The following is a 24,888-nucleotide window of genomic DNA, read 5'->3' on the forward strand; positions in this document are numbered from 1 at the left end:
TAGCCCGTATCAGCGGAAACTGGTCCCTTCCCTTCCGCTTGTCAACGGCGTCCAGAATTTCGGTTATATACCCAGTTTTCTAGCTTTCACTGCGGATACTATATTTTTATAAAACGAAAAAGTTTAAGAGTGTTCTATTTTTAAATATATTTTTTTTTAATGAAAGGTATATTTATGTACGGATATGTATATTATAAATATCTTATTTTACTTATGACATGCACCATACAAATGTAAATTCTTGGTTTCGGTGGTAGGCAGTAATAGTTTAGCACACCGATATCTTTTTGATGGTCGCGGGTTCGATCCCTCGCGCGGCACAAACATTTGTATTGACAAGTATTGGTATGTATATATTTACAAAAGAAAATATATTTAAGTATATATATCAGTTGTCTGATACCCATACCACAAGATACATATACTTAGCTTGGTAATAGATGGCGCTGTGTGAGTTGTGCAGGGATATTATTGTTAGTATTCATCTAAAATTCAATAACATTTCTTTCTGTCTATATAACTTTAAACTTGTATTTCGTGTAAATATTTATTTTGTAGATGCCAAAAAAGGATTTATTTTTAAACTTTCGTGTTTAATATACATTATTTAAATTATTAAATTTTAATTTTAATTTAAATAAGGATGTATTTATATGCATGAAACTTTACATCTGTATTATATATATAATACAGATAAGTATATATTGCATGTATTGCACGTAATTTTTATGTATTTATATGTGTTTATATTTATATATCTATGTATGTATATATTTTATATATAGTATAACATGTGTTACTTTCTAATATTTATTTGTATTATACCGCCACCACTTTTGTTGTTTTTCTCTACCTAAAGGTTGTCTGGGAGACATTGCTTCTTGCAATAAGACCGCCTTTTGTACATATATATCCATTTTCTGTATAATTCTTATGTAAAATGATTGGTGCAATAAAGAGTTTATAAATAAATAAATAATATAACCGTAAAATATTACATATCTGTACTAAACGAGAAATGATCGGATCTTTTGAATATTTTCTTATTTACTGAGCATAGTCCGTGAATGGCACAGATCGGTGGCTCGGTTCGCCACACTGAGTGCAAACAGCGGGCTGTATCACAAAAAGGCTTTTTTTTATTGTTAACACTTTTTTTATACTATACCGTACTGAGATCGTTTGTACTTGAACGAAGCTGCATATTTTGACGGCCTCTGTGGTCACCGCTTTACTTCCGATATCATAGATTCGATTCCTCGCACGGTACAAATATTTGTATTCATGAGTGTGATTGTTTGTATCGGGCTGGGTGTTTATATATATATTATGTATGTATTTAAAAAAAAATATAACTGATTGTCTTGTACACATAACACGAGCTCTGTTTATATTATCTGTTTGTAGATGGCGCTGTATTAATTGTCAAGGGAATATCATCATTACATGATATAAAACAAAGTCGCTGTCGCTGCCTGTACCTATGTATGCTTAAATCTTTAAAACTATGCAATGCATTTTGAAGCGTTTTTTATTAATACATAGAGTGATTCAAGAGGAAGGTTTATATATATAATACATGTACACCCGTTCAAAGCCGGGGCGAGAATCTCATAAAAAATCGCAAAAGCCGAGTTCCTACTCAGTTCTTCTTAGCTGAAAAGCATTCCGAACTGACGGGACATTTTTTTTTTAAATAAATACAATTTTCCACAGACATATTCGTCCGTGCCTTTTTTAATTTACTTTAATATTATTGTATTTCTTTAATTTCCACTTTTGTACAACTCCAGAGGAGCCTCCATCCGAGATGTTACAATTTGCCTAACAGTGGCACCGAGGCAGACCTTATCCGTCTGGCCCAGAACCACCGCTGGCCGGCCGGGTGAGTTGACAACATGCAGTGTCACCTATCTTTATTCTTCAGAGGTGTTAGGCTGTGCTCCTAGGCTCCTATAGAAATATATATATATATATATATATATATATATGTATATATATATTTTTTGTTTATAGTATTATTGTTTCTTTTATATTTTCTTTTCCTAGGACCCAGTTACACTTACCAATATGCATATACAATTATATAAATCTTACACTACTACTAATTTCATAGTTTACTAGTTTAGTTTACATTACATTGTGTTGTATTGTTACATTATGAATTCTTACATTGCATATACTAATAGTATATATTCATATTCATCATTTGAAAATTAATTGCCAAAGAAATGTCGATCTGAAGGCTTAACTGATCTGAAATCGTAAGTGTTTTAATAGACCTACACGAATAAAATTAGAAATACATTAAGTCTTAAAACACTAGTCATAACTCTGAAAACATTGCTACCGTTTCCCAGTAACTTTCATTACACCTGGCAACTAAGAAAATTGAGTTTTACCTTTGAACAAGTTTTTTCTTTCGTGTCACTAAGTTCAGCTTTTCATTTTTGTTTGTTAAGATTTTAATCCCGTCTTGGCAATAACTTTATATATACTTGCTAGCTACTCATTGCTTTTGCATATTGAAAATTGCCATTGAGGTCTATGTCGATTCGATAAAAATAAATAAATAATCGTGGACTACTCGTGCTGAGACATATAGACTTAAACAAAGCACTGATAGATATGTTTTAATCATATTATACTAGCTTTTACCCGGGGCTTCGCTCGCATTGAATCCATTAAATAACTTCATTACTGGCTGTTAGATGGCGCTGAAGTTGCAAAATGTTGATATTTTTTTTTGTTTTTTATAATTTTTAATAAACAGTATCCTATGTTCATTCTAATACCTCCAGGACTATGTGTACAAAATTTCATGATTATCGGTTTAGTAGATTTTGCGTGACAGCGTAACGAACATCCCTACTTTCATATTTATAATGTTTGTAAATGTATAATTAAAATAAAAAAAAAAAATACCTGACTTATATAAAATATTATACTTATGAATATTATAGACTTAGAATATTCAGATAGAGCGAAGAAGAGAAGAACAGAAGATCAAACCCAATTCCAGTAGAAGTTGAGGCTGTATGCTAAATTGTTAAGCTAGTATTTGTATGTTTCTCCTGTATTTAATTTAGACTATAAATCATAAAATAATTGATATAATAAAGATATCCCAGGACAGTTTACACAGCGCCATCTAGCCTCAAGCTAAGCACAGCTTGTGTTATTGATACTTGAGAACTGATATAAATACTTATGATTAATTTTTAACTTGTAAACATATGTGTTATATGTATATGAAACACCCAGATTATATTTATATCGGATAAACCATTACACTCATAATACAAATATTTGCACTTTGCGAGAAATCGAACCCGCGACTATTGGAACTAAAGTACAAGTTAGCGCATTGCTAAACAACTAGATCACTGAGGCTGTCCATATATATATATTTATATATTAACAAAGTTATCGCAAATGATGATACGGTATGGTGACCTACAAGATATGAATGAACAAACAAACATATAAATATTAGAACGCGTAACATATTACACGAGAGGAACTAGGGTATCTAATTTAGCAGTTGCAATGCACCGACAGACCGACCAACATTTGTCTTGCAAACTGTGGAGCTGGCAACTTTTCTCATAATAGACTGCTCTGATTTTAGTATAGAGTCGACGAGTTGCCATTAATAAAAAAGAAGAAGAGTTAAAAGTAATTGTTAAAATGTTATTGTTATATAATAATAATCTCAGGAAAATTCACACAGCGCCAACTAGACCCAAGTTAAGCTAGCTAAAGCTTGTTTTATGGGTACTAGATAACTGATACAAATACATAGATTTTTTTTCGTATATACTATATATATACTATGCATAAAAAGACCGATAAATACAGATGTTTGTACTTTGCGAGAAATCGAACACGCGACCATCGGGAGTAAGGCGATGTATTAAACCGTTACCGACAACCGAGGCCGTAGAAAAATAAATAAATTATTAGTACTGCTGATACGATTACAAGTCTCTAGGTGTACTATACTATTTATTTAATACTAACTGTACTCGCGACTTCGTTCGCGTGGAATTTAACTTTATTTTTCTAAAATAATAGATTTTTTCTATGATAAAAATAGCCTAAGTTACTTCTTATTACATCAGCAACCTGCCAAAAAAAATCCCATCAAAATCGGTCCAGCCATTTCAGAGATTAGCCGGAACAAACAGACCGATAGACAGATAGACAAAAATTGTAAAAAATGTAATTTTGGTGTATGTACCGTATTTATATTCATATGCATGTAGTAAAAAACGGTTATTTCAATATTACAAACAGACACTCCAATTTTATTTATATGTATAGATTAGATAAACAACTTGAATTGAATCAATGAACTATTTCAGATAGATAGATAGATAATTGATTTATTGCCAACATAACACAAATAATATAATTTACAATTTACAATAGGACACAAAATGAGAAATAAATAATAACATAAAAAAGTTGGCAATAGGAGTTACCTCAGCTGTTGCTGATTTTGTCTTTTTCTTTCAATATAAACCATTCCAATACATAAATAATATTTGTACCATATTTTCTCAATACAAACTCCAATTAGTAACATCAAATTAAGCCGAAAACAATGTTTTCATTAAAAACAAAGAATATAATACATGGGTGCGACGATTCGCCGTACAATAACAAATTACATCTCGCAGTGATTACAGCGTGGCAGCCAGCATCCAAATTGAGATTACAGCTGTGCAGATTGAACCGTCTCGATTCGACTAATGAGCCCCTAATTGGAAAGCTCATTGCTCTAATTGCTATGCCAATTATCCTCACTTCATTTGAATGCACGACCGTGTGTAATATGTCGCCTACTAATGACTACGCCTTGACGGGTGCCGCGTATGTTGAAAGATTCGTTTTTTATTTATGACTACCATAACCTCAGATTTTTTTACTATTTAATAATAATAATCATAAGCGTAAAAAACTAGCAAATGAGACAACAATGAGAATAATAATAATCTCAGGACAATTCACACACCGCCATCTAGACCCAAGTTAAGCTGGCTAAAGCTTGTGTTATGGGTACTAGATAATGGATACAAATACATATATATATTTTTCGTAAATACATATTATATATAGATAATACCCAGACAGATAAAAGCAGTCATACTCATGAATACAAATATTTGTTCCGTGCGAGGAATCGAACCCGCGACCATCGGTCGTAAAGTGGTGTAGACCGCTGGACACATAATTTATAAAGCTTTAAACACTTATAATTTTCGGCTAAAGCTTTATAAGTTACCTGAATAAGAACACTTGTAATTCGGTAACTACAGACTATCAAATGCTAAATATTGTACCTAATATATGATTCAGCAATGTATACACTATCTAAATAGGATGTAACAGGGGATCAACGCTTCGAAATCTCCTGTACGGAAGCGTAAAAGTAAACGAGGTGGCCACACTTTAACAGTATCGACGTTTGAGGTCGCGCCTTACTTGATATCAGCTCAAGGATCTCGGATAAAAAATGTCTTCAATGGATGCGGCAAATGAATTAATATATATATGAAATTAACCAGAAAACAACCCTGATGATTTACAGAGGCCGTGGAGGTCCACGCTTGTAACTTGTTAGGTGCAAGGTACATTGCTAGGAAAGGGATCACGAGTCCCTTTACTAATAAAGCTACGTCCTTCCTGGAAACCATCGTTGATCATCTTGGTCACCAGAAATAAATTCTGGTGACCGAGGTGGTCTAATTGATCTGACTTCTTCTTTGATCATCAGGTCCACTGCCAGCCTACATCGTTACAGCAGCTGGATGCAATACTCCGTCCTTACTAATATTATAAACGTGTAAAATCTATACTTTCATTACTGAATGGATTTTAATGACACTTTGTATAGCTGTTATATCATATTAATATATGAGATATAATTTATAAAGATGTTGTGTGAATTGGCCAAAATATATTTCAAGCAAGTAGGAAAAATATCTGCCATCTGCGAGCTATTTTTGCATGCGTTACGCCTTCACGACTAAACTGCTAAACCAATTTTGAAGATTTTAGTATATCCAAGGTCCTATGTATATTACATAGGACCTTGGAGAAGAAAATAAGTTACTCGAAGTACTAATCCTGCGCATCCTTGACAAAGTCGCGATCACTAGTATTACATATATAAAAAAAACAACTCCCGTCTCCAGATATCTTGATATTGCACAGTAGATTTTCTGAGTGGAATAGAATAGAATAGCACTTTTGAATAGTCAAAATTTACCTAAAACCACGTCACAGCTTCAAAAATTACTATATGGTAGTTACAGTATTCGCACTTTACATGAGGATGCATGCGGCAATCAATACAAAAGCCGCTACGCTATCATATATCAAGATAGCAGTATGAAAAATAAATTATAACGTTGTCCGCAAATAAACTTAACTTGCTGTCATCTATAAATTCATCTATCCTATAATAGGCTCTTTACATAACATTTGTTTAATATAAAATTTGAATTGCCTCTCTGTCAGATTTAGCGTAGATTCTGGCAGTTTATTATAGAATCTTACGCAATTACCATAAAATGAATTACCAACTTTGTGTAGTGGTGTGTAGTACATCCTGGCACTAAGCCTCTCGAGCCAATCAGGCGGAATGTTTTCTACGGCAGTATCGGGCCCCCAGCGGGCCCTTATTTCCTGTACGGTTACCGCGGTCCCTACTAATAGTTTCTGTTATTCTATGAAATGTAGTTTTCATTTCATTTAGAATTGTAGAATTTTTTATTTATTTGCTTTGAATAGGATACATTGTTCTTATAAGTTAATTTACAGTTCCATATTCAGCTACAGTTTGAGCATGCAAATTTAAATTAATGTTAATATGAAATTTAACAAATGTTAACAACGAAAATCATAATTATTTAAATTGTTAAAGGTCCAAAATTAAGATCAGAGAATTAAAATTAAATTAATTATTTATTAAAGTAGAGGTTCTTTATTATTTATTTATTAAACAATATTACATAATGTAAATAATAATAGTATATCTTAACAATACACATGACGCCATCTAGTCCCAAGCTAATTATAGCTTGTGTTGTAGGTACAGTTGTCTAAACTGATATAAATACTTAAATCTATATTTTATGTAAATACATAATACACATAGAAAACACCATACTCCTGTATATTTATATCGTGCCAGGAATCGAACCCGCGACCATCGGAAAAAAATCCGCTAGACCACCACGGCCCTACAAAAACAGATTGTAACGCTGTTAGTTTCTAATAAATAAATAAAAAAAGAATAATACTTGAATTGTAAAAAAATAAATAATTTGATTACTTTTTAAAACTTTGATACCTAAACTATAATAGCTAGGGGCGTATTTAAGAACGTATCTTGCCAGGTTAACCTCCACATGGTTCCCTCTAGAGACCAGTGTGATACATTCTTTATGAACATGTCACGATAGACTAACTGATCTGACCTCATGTTCTTATTATCCTCCACTGGTCCCCCGCCAGCATAATCCGTTACCGCAGGCGGGGGCACCATTACATAAACAAAAAAAACTGCAACAATTATTCAAATTATCCTCCACTGGTGCCCCGCCAGCGTAAACCGCTAGGGTAGGGGCACCATTCCATCAATAAATATAGATGAAATTGGAGTGTCTGTTTGTAATATTGCAATAACCGTTTTTTACTACATGCATATGAATATAAATACGGTATATACACCAAAATAACAGTTTGTACACTCTGTCTGTCTGTTTGTTCCGACTAATCTTTGAAATAGCTGGACCGATTTTAACGGGATTTTTTTTGGCAGACAGTTGATTTAATAAGGAGTAACTTAGGCTACTTTTATTTTAGAAATATAAAGTTAAATTCCACGCGGACGAAGTTGCGGGTTAGTTAGTAAACCATAAAAAAGGAACCACAATAATTATTCAAAATAAAAGATGGCGGTTCGTAGTAGGGGCCGATGCCACAAAACATCTCCCAACGTAACCCGCGTCATTCTCGAAATTGTCCTCTTTAACAACAGACTCGAATCATCTTTGGCGCCAGAATAAAACGTTTTGTATCGGGAATTGAATCGCCCGGGTCTACTATGTCTATGGGTTTTGCGTGGACATGTCTATTATTACAGATGTAACATATAGTACTCATTTTATATTCATGTAGACAGAACAAATCTTATGGTTATAATAAATAGACTGGAGGTATGTGTGAGATTAGTGAAATGTCAATAACGATTTAAAGTTATATTAGCGGACCCTGCAAACATTGTTTTGTTACATAAATTTAGATATTCATATCGCTATTAAAAAATAGAGGGTTGAAATTTGTGAAAATTTAGGGTTGTATGTATTTTTTACAGTCTCATTATAAAAAAAAAAAAAATATTGTCCAGAAAATAAAAAAACAAATGTTAGGGGTAGACAACTCTTATCACTTAAGGGTAGATAGTAGCCGATGCTTGTAGAGACTGGTCTGTTCTAATCACTGTGACAGATTTCCTCTTATTAATTGTTTAAGCAGTTGGTTATATATTCAATATTTATTCTATTTGAGTATTTAATTGAATTAGTGCTAATTAGTGGTTTGTATTCACACACTTAAACTTAAAAATGTAAAGTAATAACAAAATTATTTAAAAGAGCAACACGCAAGTTTCTTGCTCGTTCTTCTTGTGATGAGACAGCTTTCCGAATGAGCGGTAGATTAAAAAAATGTGATGACTATTCAAATGTAAGTTTAATTGAATAAATGATTTTCTATTCTATTATATTCTATTTATTCTTTGGGGTTTCTTATTAGTGTAGATATAAAATAAAAGTTCGACTTACGGTTGATAAATATGTATGTATATATTGTCCCAACACGTAAACACAGTTACACTTAGATAGGAAGAAAGTATATACAGTAGAAGGAGAAGAAAGTCACAAGCACAGTAAAGAAATAAGCACAGAATGAATATAAGCACTAATGAATAAGGTGATATAAATGAGAATAAGCAGAGCAATATCAATTACAGTACGGCCGATTTATCAAGCGAGTAGCGAGCGTTCCGCGTCATAGATAGTTCTCGACTGGTTTGGTAATATCGAATTGAATGTGCGCTCGCGCTGTTGGCCGGTTCCTCGGCGCGCTGACTACCTACATAGCGAACAAAAGAGTTGTGACGTCAACCTCTTATTGAGCGTTTCCACTGCACGCTGCAATTGTACTAGACGAACCGGTACGGTTTAATATTGATAAAGTGTAAATAAATATTACGTATATATTTATGTATAAGTATATGTATATTGTATATAATTAAGGTTATTATTATTAAATAATTGTATGTAATAAATATTTGTAAATAACTATAAATAAATTTATGAAACTGTGTATTTATGTGTGGGAATCGCCTACACCACCCCCCACCAGAGACCGTCAGGGGCGATAAAAATTTGTAAACTTCACACGCCGCCCAGAGCGAGTGATACGGTCTTTGTGAACTTCAGGCTGGGGTTCCTCATCTTGTTCTCTAAGAATGAAAGCCGGTTTTAATCGGTCTATAGAAACCGTGACTTCCTTATTTTTGTGGAGTATTTTAAAAACTTTATCTCCTCTAGTTAGAACCCTATGTGGGCCAGAGTAAGCGGGTTGGAGTGAACCACGTGATGCGTCCTCACGTAGGAAGACGTGATCACTGGTGGTTAATTCCTTGTGGATGAAACATTTTGTGGTGCAGTGCCGCGAAGCGGGTACCGGACGTATGTTTTCAGCAAATTTTCTAAGGCGAGCGGAAAATTCTGATATATCAGTGGTTCCGGGTACTGTGGCCTCAAAAAATTCGCCAGGTAGTCTTAACGGCTCGCCGTATACTAATTCTGCCGACGAAGCCTGTAACTCGTCCTTAAATGCGGTTCTTACACCGAGCAAGACCCACGGCAAGGATTCTGTCCACTGGTCATTAGCGTGACATACTATTGCCGCCTTGAGTTGCCTGTGGAAGCGCTCCACGAGACCGTTGCATTGTGGATGGTATGCGGTCGTCCGTTTATGCTCAAAACCAGTCATTTTGGACAGACTTTCGAACAGTGCTGATTCATTGCCGTCCACGGTCGGTTGTAATGACTAATGGGCAACCGAAACGAGCAATCCACGATGACAATAAGGTTTTCGCCACAGTCTCCGCAGTAATGTCTTGTATCGGTACTGCTTCCGGCCATCGTGTGAAACGATCTACGCCAGTAAGACAATACCGATAGCCTTGCGAGACTGGCAGTGGACCTACCAGATCAATATGAATCTGAGTGAATCTCGCTCGTGGTAATTTAAAGTTGGCAAGGGGGGAATTGACGTGCCGATTAATTTTTACTCGTTGGCACGAAATGCAGACGCGTGCCCAGTCCCTACAATCTTTCCTAACACCTGGCCAAACGAACCGTTCCGCTATTAATTTGGCGGAAGCTTCTTGTCCAGGGTGGCTAAGGGAATGCAGGCTATTAAAGACTTGCTTTCTGAAGGGTTTTGTTACAAAAGGCCTGGATGTCGCTGTACTGACGTCGCAGTACAAGGGTAAGCGACTTCCAGGTACATGTAGTTTTTCGAGGCATAAAGATGATCCTTCCTCGATGAGTTTTGCTAACTCAGCATCGGTGACTTGACTTTGGGCTAAGAGGTCGAGATCTACTGGACTGCTCAATTCATCAATACGCGACAGAGTATCCGCGACGACATTATCCTTGCCGGATATGTGCCGAATGTCGGTGGTGAATTGAGAGATGAAGTCCAGGTGCCTATACTGCCTAGGCGAGCAGTTTGTCTTCCTTTCGTGGAATGCGAAACTGATCGGCTTGTGGTCGGTATAAACAATAAAGTGCCTGGCTTCGAGCATGTGACGGAAATACTTTATAGCTTCGTAAATAGCCAGTAACTCACGATCGTAGGGGGAATATTTTTCTTGGGAAGTTGTTAACTTCCGGGAGAAGAAAGCTAAAGGTTCCCACAGATCGTTTTTATACTGCTGTAAGACAGCACCCAAAGCCTTATCGGATGCGTCCGTCACCAATGCTAACTTAGCACTGCAGTCTGGGTGGGCTAACAAAGCTGCGTTAGAGAGTCCGTCCTTACAGGACTCAAATGCCGATAGGGTGTCACCTGATAAATTGATTGGGTGTGATCCTTTTACAGCCCCAGTCAGCAACGCGTTTAAAGGAGCTTGAGTTTGGGCAGCTTGAGGAATAAATCTCCTATAAAAGTTGAGCATGCCCAAAAATCTCCTTAACTGACGTACGTTGGTGGGGGTAGGAAAGTCCCTTATGGCCTGCACTTTGGAGTCCAGTGGTTTGGTGCCATGCTCAGAGATATTGTAGCCTAGAAAGGTTACCTCTTTAGCCCCGAAAACACACTTGGACGTATTAACCAGCATGCCATAGTCTTTTAGCCTCATGAATACCTTACGGAGGTGATCCTCATGCTGTGCCTCACTCCTAGAGAAGATTAGAAAGTCGTCGAGATAGCAATATACGAAATCGAGGCCTCGGGTCATCTCATCGACAAATCTTTGAAAGGTTTGCCCCGCATTCCTAAGACCAAAGGTCATGAAGGGAAATTCGAATAACCCGAATGGCGTAGTTATTGCTGTCTTCGATATATCGTCAGGACTGACAGGTATCTGATTGTATGCCTTCACGAGATCCAGCGTACTGAAGACTTTACAGCCTGAAATGCTGTGTGAAAAGTCGTGAATATGCTTAATCGGATACCTGTCAGGCACTGTACGAGCGTTAAGCAACCTGTAATCCCCGCATGGACGCCAACCGTTGTCCTTCTTTGGCGCTAGGTGCAGAGGTGATGACCAGGGGCTCTCCGAAGGCCGGGCTGTGCCGCTGGTGATCATCGACTGAAATTCCTGTCGCGCTATTTTAAGTTTATCGGGGGCTAGGCGACGGGGTGAGCTAGATACTGGAGGGCCTGGTGTCGTGCGGATATGATGGACGGTGTTGTGTGGTATTGTGTGATGTGTACCAGCTGGTCTAGTGATATCTGGAAACTCATCAAGAATTTTATGATAACGAGAATCACCAGTCAAGACCTTTACAGAGTGAACATTTTTACAATCTACAGATGTGGCAACAGAAAATATAGATGTAGTATTATCTATCAGCTTTTTATTGCGGCAATCTACTATTAAATTATAAAATTTTAAAAAATCTACTCCTATAATAGGTTTTGTTACATCAGCAACTACGAAGCGCCAACTATAGTCTCTATGCATACCAAAATTTAAAGTTAAATGTACATAACCGTATGTTGATATAGTTGACCCATTAGCTGCACACAACTCGAAGTTAGTAGGGGCACGACGGTCACGCAGCGCCGACCGGGGGAAGACACAGAGGTCGCTACCAGTGTCGACCAGGAACTGTAACTTCGAAGATCGGTCGGTAACGAAAAGGCGACCAGTAGTAGAGGATGGGCAATCGTCAGCCGCCATTACCGACTGCCCATGGAGTTTCCCGCCATTTTAAAGTCACAGGGGTGGATACAGTGGCTGGCCTTATCGCCGAATTTACTGTGGTACCAGCAGATCGGGAATTTGCGGTAATTAGACTGTGACCGCGATTTTGACCGAGATCTACTGCGCGTGGTACGTCGAGATGGTCGTTGCTGGTGCTGTTGCTGAATGCCTCTATTAATCGTCAGCGACTGCATTTGCCTACGAAGCTCCGCGACTTCCCTTCTAAGGTCACTGAGCTCCGTATTAGAGGAGGCCTGGTTCATAGAAGCTACCCTGGGCGACACTACAGTGAGGTCGTTTACCCGGTCTGCCAAATCTGCCAAGTCATCCACGTGAGTAGTGGCAGGCTGTCCCGCTAACACCGTCTGGACACCATGTGGGAGACGACTGATCCATATGGTCTTTAGGAAGTCGTCCGGAACGTCGATACCAGCCAGTCCCTTTAAATGGCGAAGAAATTGGGAGGGCTTCCGATCTCCTAGCTCCTCATGCATCAACAACTGCTTCAGTTTATTTTCGTTTGATGCCGTCAGCCTCTTGATGAGCTCAGCCTTGAGCTTGTCATATTTCTGCGTCGCGGGAGGACTTATAATAATATCCTTCACCTCTCTAGAATATTTATTGTCCAACTGGCTGATGACATAATTGAATTTTGTAGCGTCGTTGGTAATGCCGGAAATTGAAAATTGTCCCTCCACCTGAGCGAACCATATTTCCGGTTCTTCGGGCCAGAATGGTGGTACACGGACGGATACTTTATAAACCTCCGCTCCGTCGCGGCTTGCACGGGAAAATTCTCGTCCGTCAATATTCTCGTCAGCAGTGACAATGGAACTGCGCTCTCCGCGTTCCTCAGCGCCATATTGCGTGCCTTCTTGTGCGTCTTGGAATTCTTTATTCATGTTTAAATACGGGGTCACCAGTTTGGGGTTTCTTATTAGTGTAGATATAAAATAAAAGTTCGACTTACGGTTGATAAATATGTATGTATATATTGTCCCAACACGTAAACACAGTTACACTTAGATAGGAAGAAAGTATATACAGTAGAAGGAGAAGAAAGTCACAAGCACAGTAAAGAAATAAGCACAGAATGAATATAAGCACTAATGAATAAGGTGATATAAATGAGAATAAGCAGAGCAATATCAATTACAGTACGGCCGATTTATCAAGCGAGTAGCGAGCGTTCCGCGTCATAGATAGTTCTCGACTGGTTTGGTAATATCGAATTGAATGTGCGCTCGCGCTGTTGGCCGGTTCCTCGGCGCGCTGACTACCTACATAGCGAACAAAAGAGTTGTGACGTCAACCTCTTATTGAGCGTTTCCACTGCACGCTGCAATTGTACTAGACGAACCGGTACGGTTTAATATTGATAAAGTGTAAATAAATATTACGTATATATTTATGTATAAGTATATGTATATTGTATATAATTAAGGTTATTATTATTAAATAATTGTATGTAATAAATATTTGTAAATAACTATAAATAAATTTATGAAACTGTGTATTTATGTGTGGGAATCGCCTACAATTCTATTCTCAGAACTACTGAATATGCATATAAAATTTCATAAAAATCAGTTAAGCCGTATTGGAGGAGTATGATCACTAACATTGTGCCACGAAAATTTTATATAAAAGGTAATATACATTTAGTGGACTTAACACCATGAGGTACTTTCTACCAGTCAACCATAGGTGGTGCAGAGAATAAATGTTAATATTTTCCATTTTATCATCAAATTCAAATTCAAATTCAAAATATCTTTATTCATGTAGGTCTATTACAGACTCTTATGATATGTCAAATCTACCGTCAGTTCGGAATGATTTCGAGATGAGAAGAACTGACAAGAAACTCAGCTCGTATTTTTTGTTTTTAATGTTGTACATATTTACAATAATACTATTTCATTTAAATTCAAATTTGGGAGAATATCGATCATCGATTGCGAAACTGAAGATCGCGGAAAGTGGCAAGAGCTCCACAGACAAGAGCGTAGCTCTTAAATTATGAAAAAAAAAATATCATCGACTGCAACAGTATTGAGTTGAGATCTCTATCAATTAAATTTTCACCCTTCTGCCATACACTCCTATTTTTTAATAATTTAAAATTACCATATATGCCAAAACAACGTTTGCAGGGTAAGTTAGTAAATAAATAGAATACAAAATACACGATGAATCTAACTTTTTACGTATAGCATGAGGGCAGTTATTCCGACCCAATGATTGGACCCCGGAAATGGACAGCAGGAAAGGACTAATAGTACGGTGCTGTATCTCTTTTACAATTGTTTTCAATTTTCCTTTGCTGCCCACGCGGTTGGTTTGGCATATACGGTTTTTATAACGGTATTTACAATATACTAGATGTTCCCGCGACTTCGTTCGCGTGGAATTTAACTTTATTTTTCTAAAATAAAAGTAGCCTAAGTTACTCCTTATTACATCAGCTACCTGCCAAAAGAAGACCCTTTTTTTTCGGACTACTCTAATGCTGTTGGCCGTAGCTGGCCTTTACAGCTTCACCGGACGTTAGGGGCGAGTGCAGATGGCACTCCAAACCCGCGGAAGGACTTATGGAGCGACTGAAGGCCAACTCCTACCTGACGGATACGACTTTAGTCTGAGGGCACCACTAGGGGTTCGAATCTCGGCTCAGGCCGTCGTAATTTCGATCCCCGTTTGAATTGGACGGGGGATCGGTCGGAGGGGAAAAGAAGATAAATAAAAATCGGTCAAGCCCTTTCAGAGATTAACCGAAACATACAGCAGACAGACAGACAGACAAAAATAGTAGAAAATGTTAATTTTGGTGCATGTACCGTATTTATATTCATATGCATGTAGTAAAAAACGGTTATTTCAATATTACAAACAGACACTCCAATTTTATTTATATATAGATATATATGTATAGATATGTCTGTACTCGTATTAGCGGAAGAGTTACGATATTTTGAAAGATCAGTAGAGACCCTTTTTAGTGTATACATCTTTATGTATGTAAAGATGGAGACTTTTGTTATTATTTATAACGAATGGTTTATTTCTAACTAGCTACTGCTGGTAAATCACTAGTCATAATAAAGATGTATACATCTTATATATAAAATTCTCGTGTCACAGTTTTCGTTCCTATACTCCTCCGAAACGGCTTGACCGATTCTCACGAAATTTTGTGAGCGTATTGAGTAGGTCTGAGAATCGGCCAACATCTATTTTTTATCCCCTTAAATGTTAGGGGTAGTCCACCCCTAATTTTTTTTTTTATTTTAAGGCAACAGCGTTTGCCGGGCCAGCTAGTTTACATATATATTTTATACAGCGTGATCAATGATTAGAATATAAATAATGGAGAAAGAAGTGCTTTTCTATTTAATCACAGGTTTATTTCATAATTGAAAGTTAAAGAACATCCACATACGGTTATGACGACCGCTTTGCCGCAGCTACTCTATGAATTTTAATACTCTGTGGCGATGTTCGTTTTGCGCGGGAAAATAGGAAACACTTATAGTTCTTTAGACAGACTATTCTTTTATTAAGTTTTATTGTGTATCAAAATAGTGTTATTTAAGTACATAACTAAGTGTTTAAATTAATAAGATAATTATATATATTAAATTTTTTCGGACTGAGTTTATCTATTTAAAATAATGTACACAACATAAAGTCAAATACTAGAAGATTCTATCGTTACGATTATTCATAGAGTAAAGTAAATATACCATAGATAAAGTAATATTACATACCATTACCATACTTATTCTATGTTGTTTCAATTTAATACTTAAATAAAGTTTATTATTGAAATTTAGTTGAAAATTACTTTAGATCAGAAATTAATCATAGATTTTAGGATTAAAGCTAGTGACACCTGAGAACCAATGTGATTGTTTACTTATCATCACTACATAGTATAAAACAAAGTCGCTGTCGCTGTCCGTCCCTATGTATCCTTAAATCTTTAAAACTACAAAACAGATTTTGAAGCGGTTTTTTAATAGAGTGATTCAAGAGGAAGGTTTATATGTATAATAAATGTACACCCGTGCGAAACCAGGGTGAGTAGCTAGGTTCGTATATAATAATAGTAGTATCTCACGACAATTCACACAGCGCCATCTACATAGTCCCACGCTAAGATGAGCTTGTATTATGGGTACTAGACAACTGATACAAATACATATTAACTTTCTTATATATATATATATTTGTACCTATATCTACTAGTAGTGGCCAGATAGTCGAAATTCGACCATAACTAATTTAAATTTGTAGTTTGAACATTATTAAGGTTCTACGTTCTACTATCAAAGACTATACTTCTATGCAAGTGTGTCATAGACATGGTAGTGTGTGTTATGTTTTTTTAATGAATTATTATATTTTTATGCATAATTTAAAAAAAATATTATCATTCTGCACTCCTTCTCTATATATACTAAAAGTGTGCGATATTTTATACTCCACTGCAATTTTCGTAAAAAGGGAGTTTTCCTAAATACAAAGTTTCTGTTCCACGTATTATATGAAATAACTAGCTACTCGCCCAGTCTTCGCCTGGGTGTACATGTACTATATATAAAAACCTTCCTCTAGTACCACTTTATCTAATAAAAAAAAACCGCTTCAAAATCCGTTGCGTAGTTTTAAAGATTTAAGCATACATAGGGACGGACAGACAGCGACAGCGACTTTACTTTATACTATGTAATGATGATGTATATACATATGTATTTGTATTACTAAATTGAATCAATTGTATTGCAACCTTTTCTGTTCGCATCAAATAAAATACAGTTTCACCTTTCTGGAGAATTCTATAAAAATAGTATATACATCGAGAATATGTGTTAAATATACAAAAGAAACAACGCAAACTGGTATTCGAGCCCACTTTAATACTGAACATCGTAAAAATGTTATGACCCAGGTACAAACGTCCTAGGGCCCCGACGTCCATAAAGTGGCGTAAGTAAATATTAAATTATAGCGTAATATTACGCTTCAGAATGCGATACGAATGCTGCATACGATATTATTCCTTTTTTTATTAATAGTGAGTATTTTCGTTTATTTTATTTCCGTTTCGTTTAATGTTATATTCGTTATAAACCAAAGCTCAGTTAAACATTTTCAGATATAAAACAACTTTGAATGATACTGTTTTTAGCTATGAAAAAAATGTACACTGTAGGTATCAATTTATTTTTATATTTTCTATTCAAATAAATAAACTTTCTGTGTGCAATCAGGTGTCTAAATCAGTGATTCCCAAAGTGAGCCATCGACCCCTAGGGTCTATGATAAACTGCAAAGGGTCTACGACAGCGGTCATCTTGTTGTTTTTACTTTATGTTTTTAACACTAAACTTTATTACAGTTAGAAATTTACAAAAAACCAATACCAGGTAAGAATGGGGGGTCCATCCCAGACCGAAAAATATGGCAAGGGGTCTACGATACAAAAAGGTTTAGGAACCTGAGCAAATCGATTAATCTGTTTCCGAGATTGGTGCGTACAGACGTTTAGATTAAAATTCTAACAATCATTGTTTTAGGTTCTATCACATTGATTAAATCTTGGAATAATAATTTCTCTAATATATCTTTCACTAGTGAACAGCTAGTGAACAGCTAGTGACAGCTAGCTGTCTCGCGCAACTTCGTCTGCATATTGCGTTCATTACCGTTTTGCTCCTTTTGGTCGTAACGTGATGTTATATAGCTTAATATCTTCCTCGAAAAATGGACTATCCAACACAAAAAGAATTTTTCAATTCGAACCAGTAGTTCCTGAGATTAGCGCATTCAAACAAACAAACTTTTCAGCTTTATAATATTGGTATAAATATACAGACTGTGAAACGTTTTATTATATCTGTAGGTACATGTTCAGTTTTAAAAAAACTTTTTGTTCAGTAGGAAAAAATACGTGAAACTTTTTTTTTAATACTGAAATAGTATTCAAGTACCCCGATATCACGGTCTGAATGGGTTTGAAGTTCCGCACAGCACTTACAACCCTTGCTGACCACTCTCGGCATCAAAATAAAGTTGGAATATTATTTTTCTATTTTAATTTAAATAAATATAAATTAGTATGTTTTTATTATTACGTTTTGCCAATTTATAAAAAATACTAAAGTATTGTGTATATTAGTTTGTGTGCTACCGTTTGGCTACTGAATTAGACACATATATACACAAAATTTCGGTTAATAGTAGCTTATATTCTCTTCGATCAAATTAAAAAAATTAACTAAACTCTAAAAATGATTATTATATTCATTTCTAGATCACTGATTGGTAAGACGTCAATACTAATACTAGCTCTTATTTTTTTTAATTAAATAATACTTCTGAAATAAAGTAGTCTAAATTACTGCTTATAACATTAGCTATCTACGAGTGTAAGTCCCATCAAAATCAGATCAGCCATATCAGAGATTAACAAGAATAAACAAACAGATAAATAGTCATGTTTTTTTTTATATTTCTTCATGTATACTGTATATACTTTTAGTGAAAGGCTGTTAATTTGAAATTACAAATACAATTTTTATTTATTTCTATAGATCATACCATATGAAATTTGGGAGAAAATGGATTGTTAGTAATGTGGACTGATGATCTTATTGCTAGCAATGTACCATGTCAGGTTGACCACGCGGTTTCCCCTGGAAACCATCGTGATAAATTCTTGGTGAATTTGTCATCAATTGTAGCCCATCGTGACGGGATGAGATGAGCATGAGATGAGCATGGGGCCACCCATGCTCATCTTATCATCCTCCACTGGTATCCCGCCAGCGTAAACTGATAGCGCAGCCGAGTGCACCATTCCATTATCATCCATAAAAAAAATGAAGTCGCAATAGATTGTTATCTTTGCAAAAATATTAGTAATGTTTTTTTTATAATAACAAAAGGCATTAAATTAAAACAGTTTCATTAAATGGCCATTCGAGGGATTTGCTAATGAAGTGTACCAAAGAGTTTTATAAGATCAAAGTGACGTTGTCCCCGGTGACCAGATTAATCGGTTTTATTGCCAATTTGATGAAGTAATCATTCGGAACTGTGTTCGGGGATGTGCACATGAGGGAATTACCGCTCTTAATTTGTTCCCAATTATTTTCTTGGATTTGGTTACGTTGCGTTTCTAATAATAAACTATTTACGATTGTTTTTTTACGACTTCTACATACACGTGTCGTATATATACACAAGCATACGCGAAGTAAAACTTTTGTACCTTTTAATCTAAATTACATGGGCAGAGTATGAAAGTTCGCACACATACTTTATACAGAAAAGAATTGCAGAATGCTAATATATTTTTAAATTTACGCATAAAAATACATTAAATGGAAAGAAAACGTTGTACACACTGCCATATATTTGATACTCATGCATATGTGGCACAGCATTGATAGGGCCCAACTTCTTGTTACGTGCCGCAACACCGACCACGGCAATGTACCTATCCCGCCTACACTACGCTACCAAAGAACAGGACATTGTTGACTACATCCGGACTAAAAGCAACCTGACATTGAGGGTGACGCAGTTGGAATCGAGCCACAACGCGAGCTTCAAAGCGTTCGTGGCCCGGGTCCCCACCAACATGCTGGGGGTGGTCTATCGGCGCTACCGTGGCAGATTGCCGTCGTCAGTGCCGTGACCATAGAGACAATTTTATTATTATTTCTTATGTATGTTAGTCTATAAGGTATTTATAATATGGGCCATATAGCCTGAATTAAATAAATAAATAAAAATATATGCTCTTTTGTTTATTGTTAAAGACTGTGGTCAAATAGATATTACAGATTAATTAGAGAATAGATTAATATTGTGTCTTTAATATTATTGTTTCTGAATGTTAAATTAATCATGGTCGATTTCAACAACTGGCAAACCACTGGTTAGATATAGATAAGATTGTCTTGACAGCCTCTGGTCTAGCTGTTTAGCACACCTACTTACTTAGTCACGGGATCGAATCCTCGCACGGTGCAATTTGTATCCGTAAGTGACTAGTACTGAAGTATTATTTCATGACTGTTTGTATCGGACGATGTTTTCTAATGTTTTCAAATGTTTTTTTTTCAATTTGTATCATATCAACATAAAAAAATGTTCATACCAGTTAAACATGGTCATATGAACGAAGTCGCCTCTAGAAGCTGGTAACAAATGAAATAACAGAGACAATCTGAGCACAGAATTGTGTCAGTATGAAGTAATCTCGCCATTTACAGCTCGCTGTCTGTTACACTACGTTCAGTTATGGACGTACACTTGTACCAAATGTACATATACTACGGTACTTCGCATACTACGGAAATTTAGAAGCGCAGAGATTTTTGGGAATTTGCTCTGCGAGAGTCTGTAGGACTCAGATGGAAAGTGTTATTGCTAACAACACAGTGATAATACACAGTGATAATACACAGTGATAACTTACTAAGTAACTAATAAGTACTTACTAAAAATACAATTGAAATAATAATTAATGTTAATCATATTTCTGGACAATACACAATTCTATCTGAGACTGGATAGCGTCGTGTGAATTGCCCAGAGCTAAGCTTATCTTGTGTTATGGGTACTAGACAACTGATATTAATACGTAAATACCTTTTTTTGTCTAAATACATATATAGAATCCACTCAGACACAATCTAATTATACTGACATATCGTTGGAACGGTGAGGTGGCTCCGCGATGTCCTGATCCTGTAAAGACATCAACAGGCTCCACTCTGGCAGGTGCTCGGCTGGGTGCTTTAGTATTCTTGGCTCTACATGTCCAGCAACCCAGATGACAGGATAACTGCGGATAATAGAGTTCAATTTACAACCTACTGCCATAAGGATTTTTGCATTATACGTAGTTATAATGATTGTGTTGACATATACGACAGTAAGGTAGGGCTAATATCGTATGGATGCACTATGTAAAATCGGTCTCGATATTGCCGAGATGATCTAGCAATCAATCCAGGGCTCTTCCAGTCAATGTGATAATATCTCAGCTGGCTTTAACATCTTCTCATAACGATATGGGGGTAAGAGCAGAAGGCACTTTAAACCTGCGGAAGGACTTATGGACTATATGAACCTCTGGATGTCTTAGTCTGAGGGCACCACTCTGAATTCTAATCTCAAAATGGCACCGGAGGCATGCGCGTGTCCTCTATAACTGAGTAGGTCGAGAGGTGGGGATTGTTAGTAATGTGACCCTACTAGGTTGACCTCCACGCGTTTCCCCCTGGAAACCATTGTCATAAATTCCTGGTGAATTTGTCACGATGGACTAACTGACCTGACCTCATCTTATCATCCTCCACTGGTGCCCCGCCAGCTTAAACCGTTAGCGCAGTCGGGTATACCATTCCATTAACATCTATAAAAAAAACTGAGTAGGTCGTCCTAAAAACGATATGGGGCCTGTACCTTAAAGTTTACCTTACGAGTATAGTGGCACTCCAAACCCGCGGAAGGACTTATGGAGCGGCTGAAGGCCAAGTCCTGCCTGACGGATACGACTTTAGTCTGAGGGCACCACTAAGGGTTCGAACCTCGGCTCAGGCCTTTGTAATATCGATCCCCGTTTGAATTGGACGGGGGATAGGTTGTTGTCGCTGTGCGTATAGGGCAAATATCAAGTCAGTAGGTTAGTGTTATTCAGTTCGTAAGAACAGAAATATTCTGAAATTATTTAAAGTAGATATTGATGAGGGATGGTAATATATACATATATATGTTAGTAATAGTATATATGGTAAGTAGTATATATGATAGTAAAAACTCTTAATTTACCTATATAGAGTGTGCTGTACATATCAAAGAACATTATGTATTCTATAAAACAGCTTTATTTACCCATACGAGTGTGGTCCGAAACAGCAGGTGGCGGCACCAGGCCAATATTGAATTTCAAATTTTTATTTTTGCATATGTATGGGTAAACCAAAGCACGCGTGCTAATTACACGAATGCGGCGATACGAGCGCCTACCGAAAGTATATTCCATTAATTTTACATGCCACTCCGTGTTTGTAATGTATACGGAATGTTTTTTATTGGACTAGGACTGGCAAACAATCTCACGGCTCACCGGATGGAAAGTGACTGAATATATGTATGAGCAGTGTCACGGAAGTCATATTTTTACCTACCTATATCTATAATATAGTTATAGGTAGGTGAGAAGATAACTAACTAATAACTAGTCTGAACATAAATAGTGTTATATAAAAACTTGTCTTTTTTCGGTTTTTTAATTATTTAGAATTTGGAATACATATATTACTTTAAAAACATTAGTTTTTGTAATATTACATTATATCAATTGTCTAGAAAACTTAACATAAGCTCTATTCACATTGGGATTAGATGGCGCTGTGTGAAGTTGTGTGTTCAGTTATATATATATATATAATTACTATAATAATATACCATATATATTTTTATAATTATATAATGTTGAATCTAACTTTAACATGTAAAGTTACAACATTTATTTAAAAGATAAACACTTTTTTATTAATTAATATTTTTCTATATCTAGTGCAATAAAGTGTATAAATAAAATAAATATAATAAATAATACTCCACTGTTACTGTTAATAACTATTAGAATTTACATTTAGATAATCGTATTAAGTCGCTTTTAATGAAATTGCTTAAGTAAAATTCACAACTAAGTAGATAAGTATATTTTCCAGGAGTTTCAAAAATTTTCTAGTAAACAGGTTTACAAATACAAAACAGCTTTCATTACAAATTCCAAGAGGTACAACTGATTAAAGCATTCTACAATATTAAATGGGAATTATTCCGCAGAAACGACAGAGAACAGACAGAGCTTTTATTAAATTCCATCGTTAAATAATTCGTCAAATAAAAAAATTGGCATTTCAAATATTAACTAGCTAAAAATTTCAATTAAACAAAATTTAATCCTTTCAAAATGTTCGGGGAAGAATTCGCGATTTATGAGGAAGTTTTAAAAGTTCTGCTCCAATTCGGTCCTGCATATTTTCCCTTTCAGCGAGTCGGGTTATTGAAATAATTTCGAGGGTAGATCGAAGTATTAAATGTTAGGAGTTCACATTCAAGAAGTTGGCGATTTCGTTGAATATTATTTATAGATTTCTTTTGAGAATTAAAGCTTGTTAGAGAATTAATACTGAGTGGATGGAGCCGCGACTTCCTAAAAGAAAAAGATAAAAAAACTTAAATATTTTTTTTATTATATATATTTTTTTTATTTATATTTTTTGTAAACAATATACAACATTACTTACAGATATTTCTACTAGTCTTAGATTTTTTTTCTATTTAAAAACAAGTATTTTTGAGTTAGTCCATTAGAAACAAAATATAAAATTTTCTCTCTTACAATATTACTACAGATTAAAAAAGATATAAAATGTTGGTCCTGTCCCCAATATATAATACAATAATATAATAATAATGAAGCCAAAATTATATACAAATCTTTAAATAATCCTACTATAGCAATTTATGTTTACATTGAATTTTTAAATCATTACATAGTATAAAACAAAATTGCTGTCGCTGTCTCTAAGTATGCTTAAATCTTTAAAACTACGCAACGGATTTTGAAGCGGTGCTTTTAATAGATAGAGTGATTTATATGTAGGAAGGTTTATATGTATAATACATGTACACCCGTGCGAAGCCGGGGCGAATAGCTAGTAACTAATAAATTAATGATTGTATGAGTATAAACTGAACTAGACCAGAACTCATCCTTCGTTTGTGCGGTTTATAGGTTTATGATTATTATGCTTCAAGATAAGATATTTCTTTAAAAAATAATAATATTACCGAGTATTTAGACCTAAATATAATTATGTCGTAATTATGACTACAAAACATATTATATTATTAGTTATTATTAATGTAATTTTATTAATTAATATAATTTTATTTAAAAATGTAATTTTGTTAATTAATGTAATTTTATTTATTATGTAATTGTAATCGGATTGAATTTATATAAATATGAATTACTGTATGTTATGACTTGCCATATATGTAAAGAAGTTTTTTACATTGGTTAATAAACGAAAAATGAAAAATGAAATAACTACTGTAGAATCATGACTGTTCTTTCTGGTTGGGATTCTGGATGGCGTAGTCAGAGCCATTGTTAACTGGTTATGTTGTCTTGAACATAATACTTGACCTACCAAAAATCAAATGTACTTGAATATTCTAACATCTAATCTATAAGTTTAAAAACTTTCAATATAACTTACTTTATCGTCAGATGAAACGATATTTCTTTTTGCAGTTATAAT

At 35.4% G+C, this 24,888-nt stretch overlaps 2 protein-coding genes across 2 annotated transcripts; both read right to left on the bottom strand.

Annotated features, from left to right (window-relative positions):
- Positions 1–9,447: 9,447 nt before the first annotated feature.
- LOC131854085 (uncharacterized) lies at positions 9,448–10,077 on the bottom strand. Its single transcript, XM_059205208.1, has one exon. The coding sequence runs from the start codon at positions 10,075–10,077 to the stop codon at positions 9,448–9,450; it is 630 nt and encodes a 209-aa protein (XP_059061191.1).
- Positions 10,078–12,498: 2,421 nt separating this feature from the next.
- LOC131854086 (uncharacterized) lies at positions 12,499–13,425 on the bottom strand. The gene has a single exon (XM_059205209.1). It carries the CDS (start codon positions 13,423–13,425, stop codon positions 12,499–12,501), a length of 927 nt encoding a protein of 308 aa, XP_059061192.1.
- Between the last annotated feature and the right edge of the window lie 11,463 nt (positions 13,426–24,888).

Source organism: Achroia grisella, unplaced genomic scaffold (assembly GCF_030625045.1).
Source record: "Achroia grisella isolate CSIRO2021 unplaced genomic scaffold, CSIRO_AGI_Agris_v1 utg947, whole genome shotgun sequence".
NCBI lineage: Eukaryota > Metazoa > Arthropoda > Insecta > Lepidoptera > Pyralidae > Achroia > Achroia grisella.

What these genes read in the sequence shown, in the direction of transcription:
- LOC131854085 (XM_059205208.1), bottom strand. Translation starts at nt 10,077, where the DNA reads ATGACTGGTTTTGAGCATAAACGGACGACCGCATACCATCCACAATGC.
- LOC131854086 (XM_059205209.1), bottom strand. Translation starts at nt 13,425, where the DNA reads ATGAATAAAGAATTCCAAGACGCACAAGAAGGCACGCAATATGGCGCT.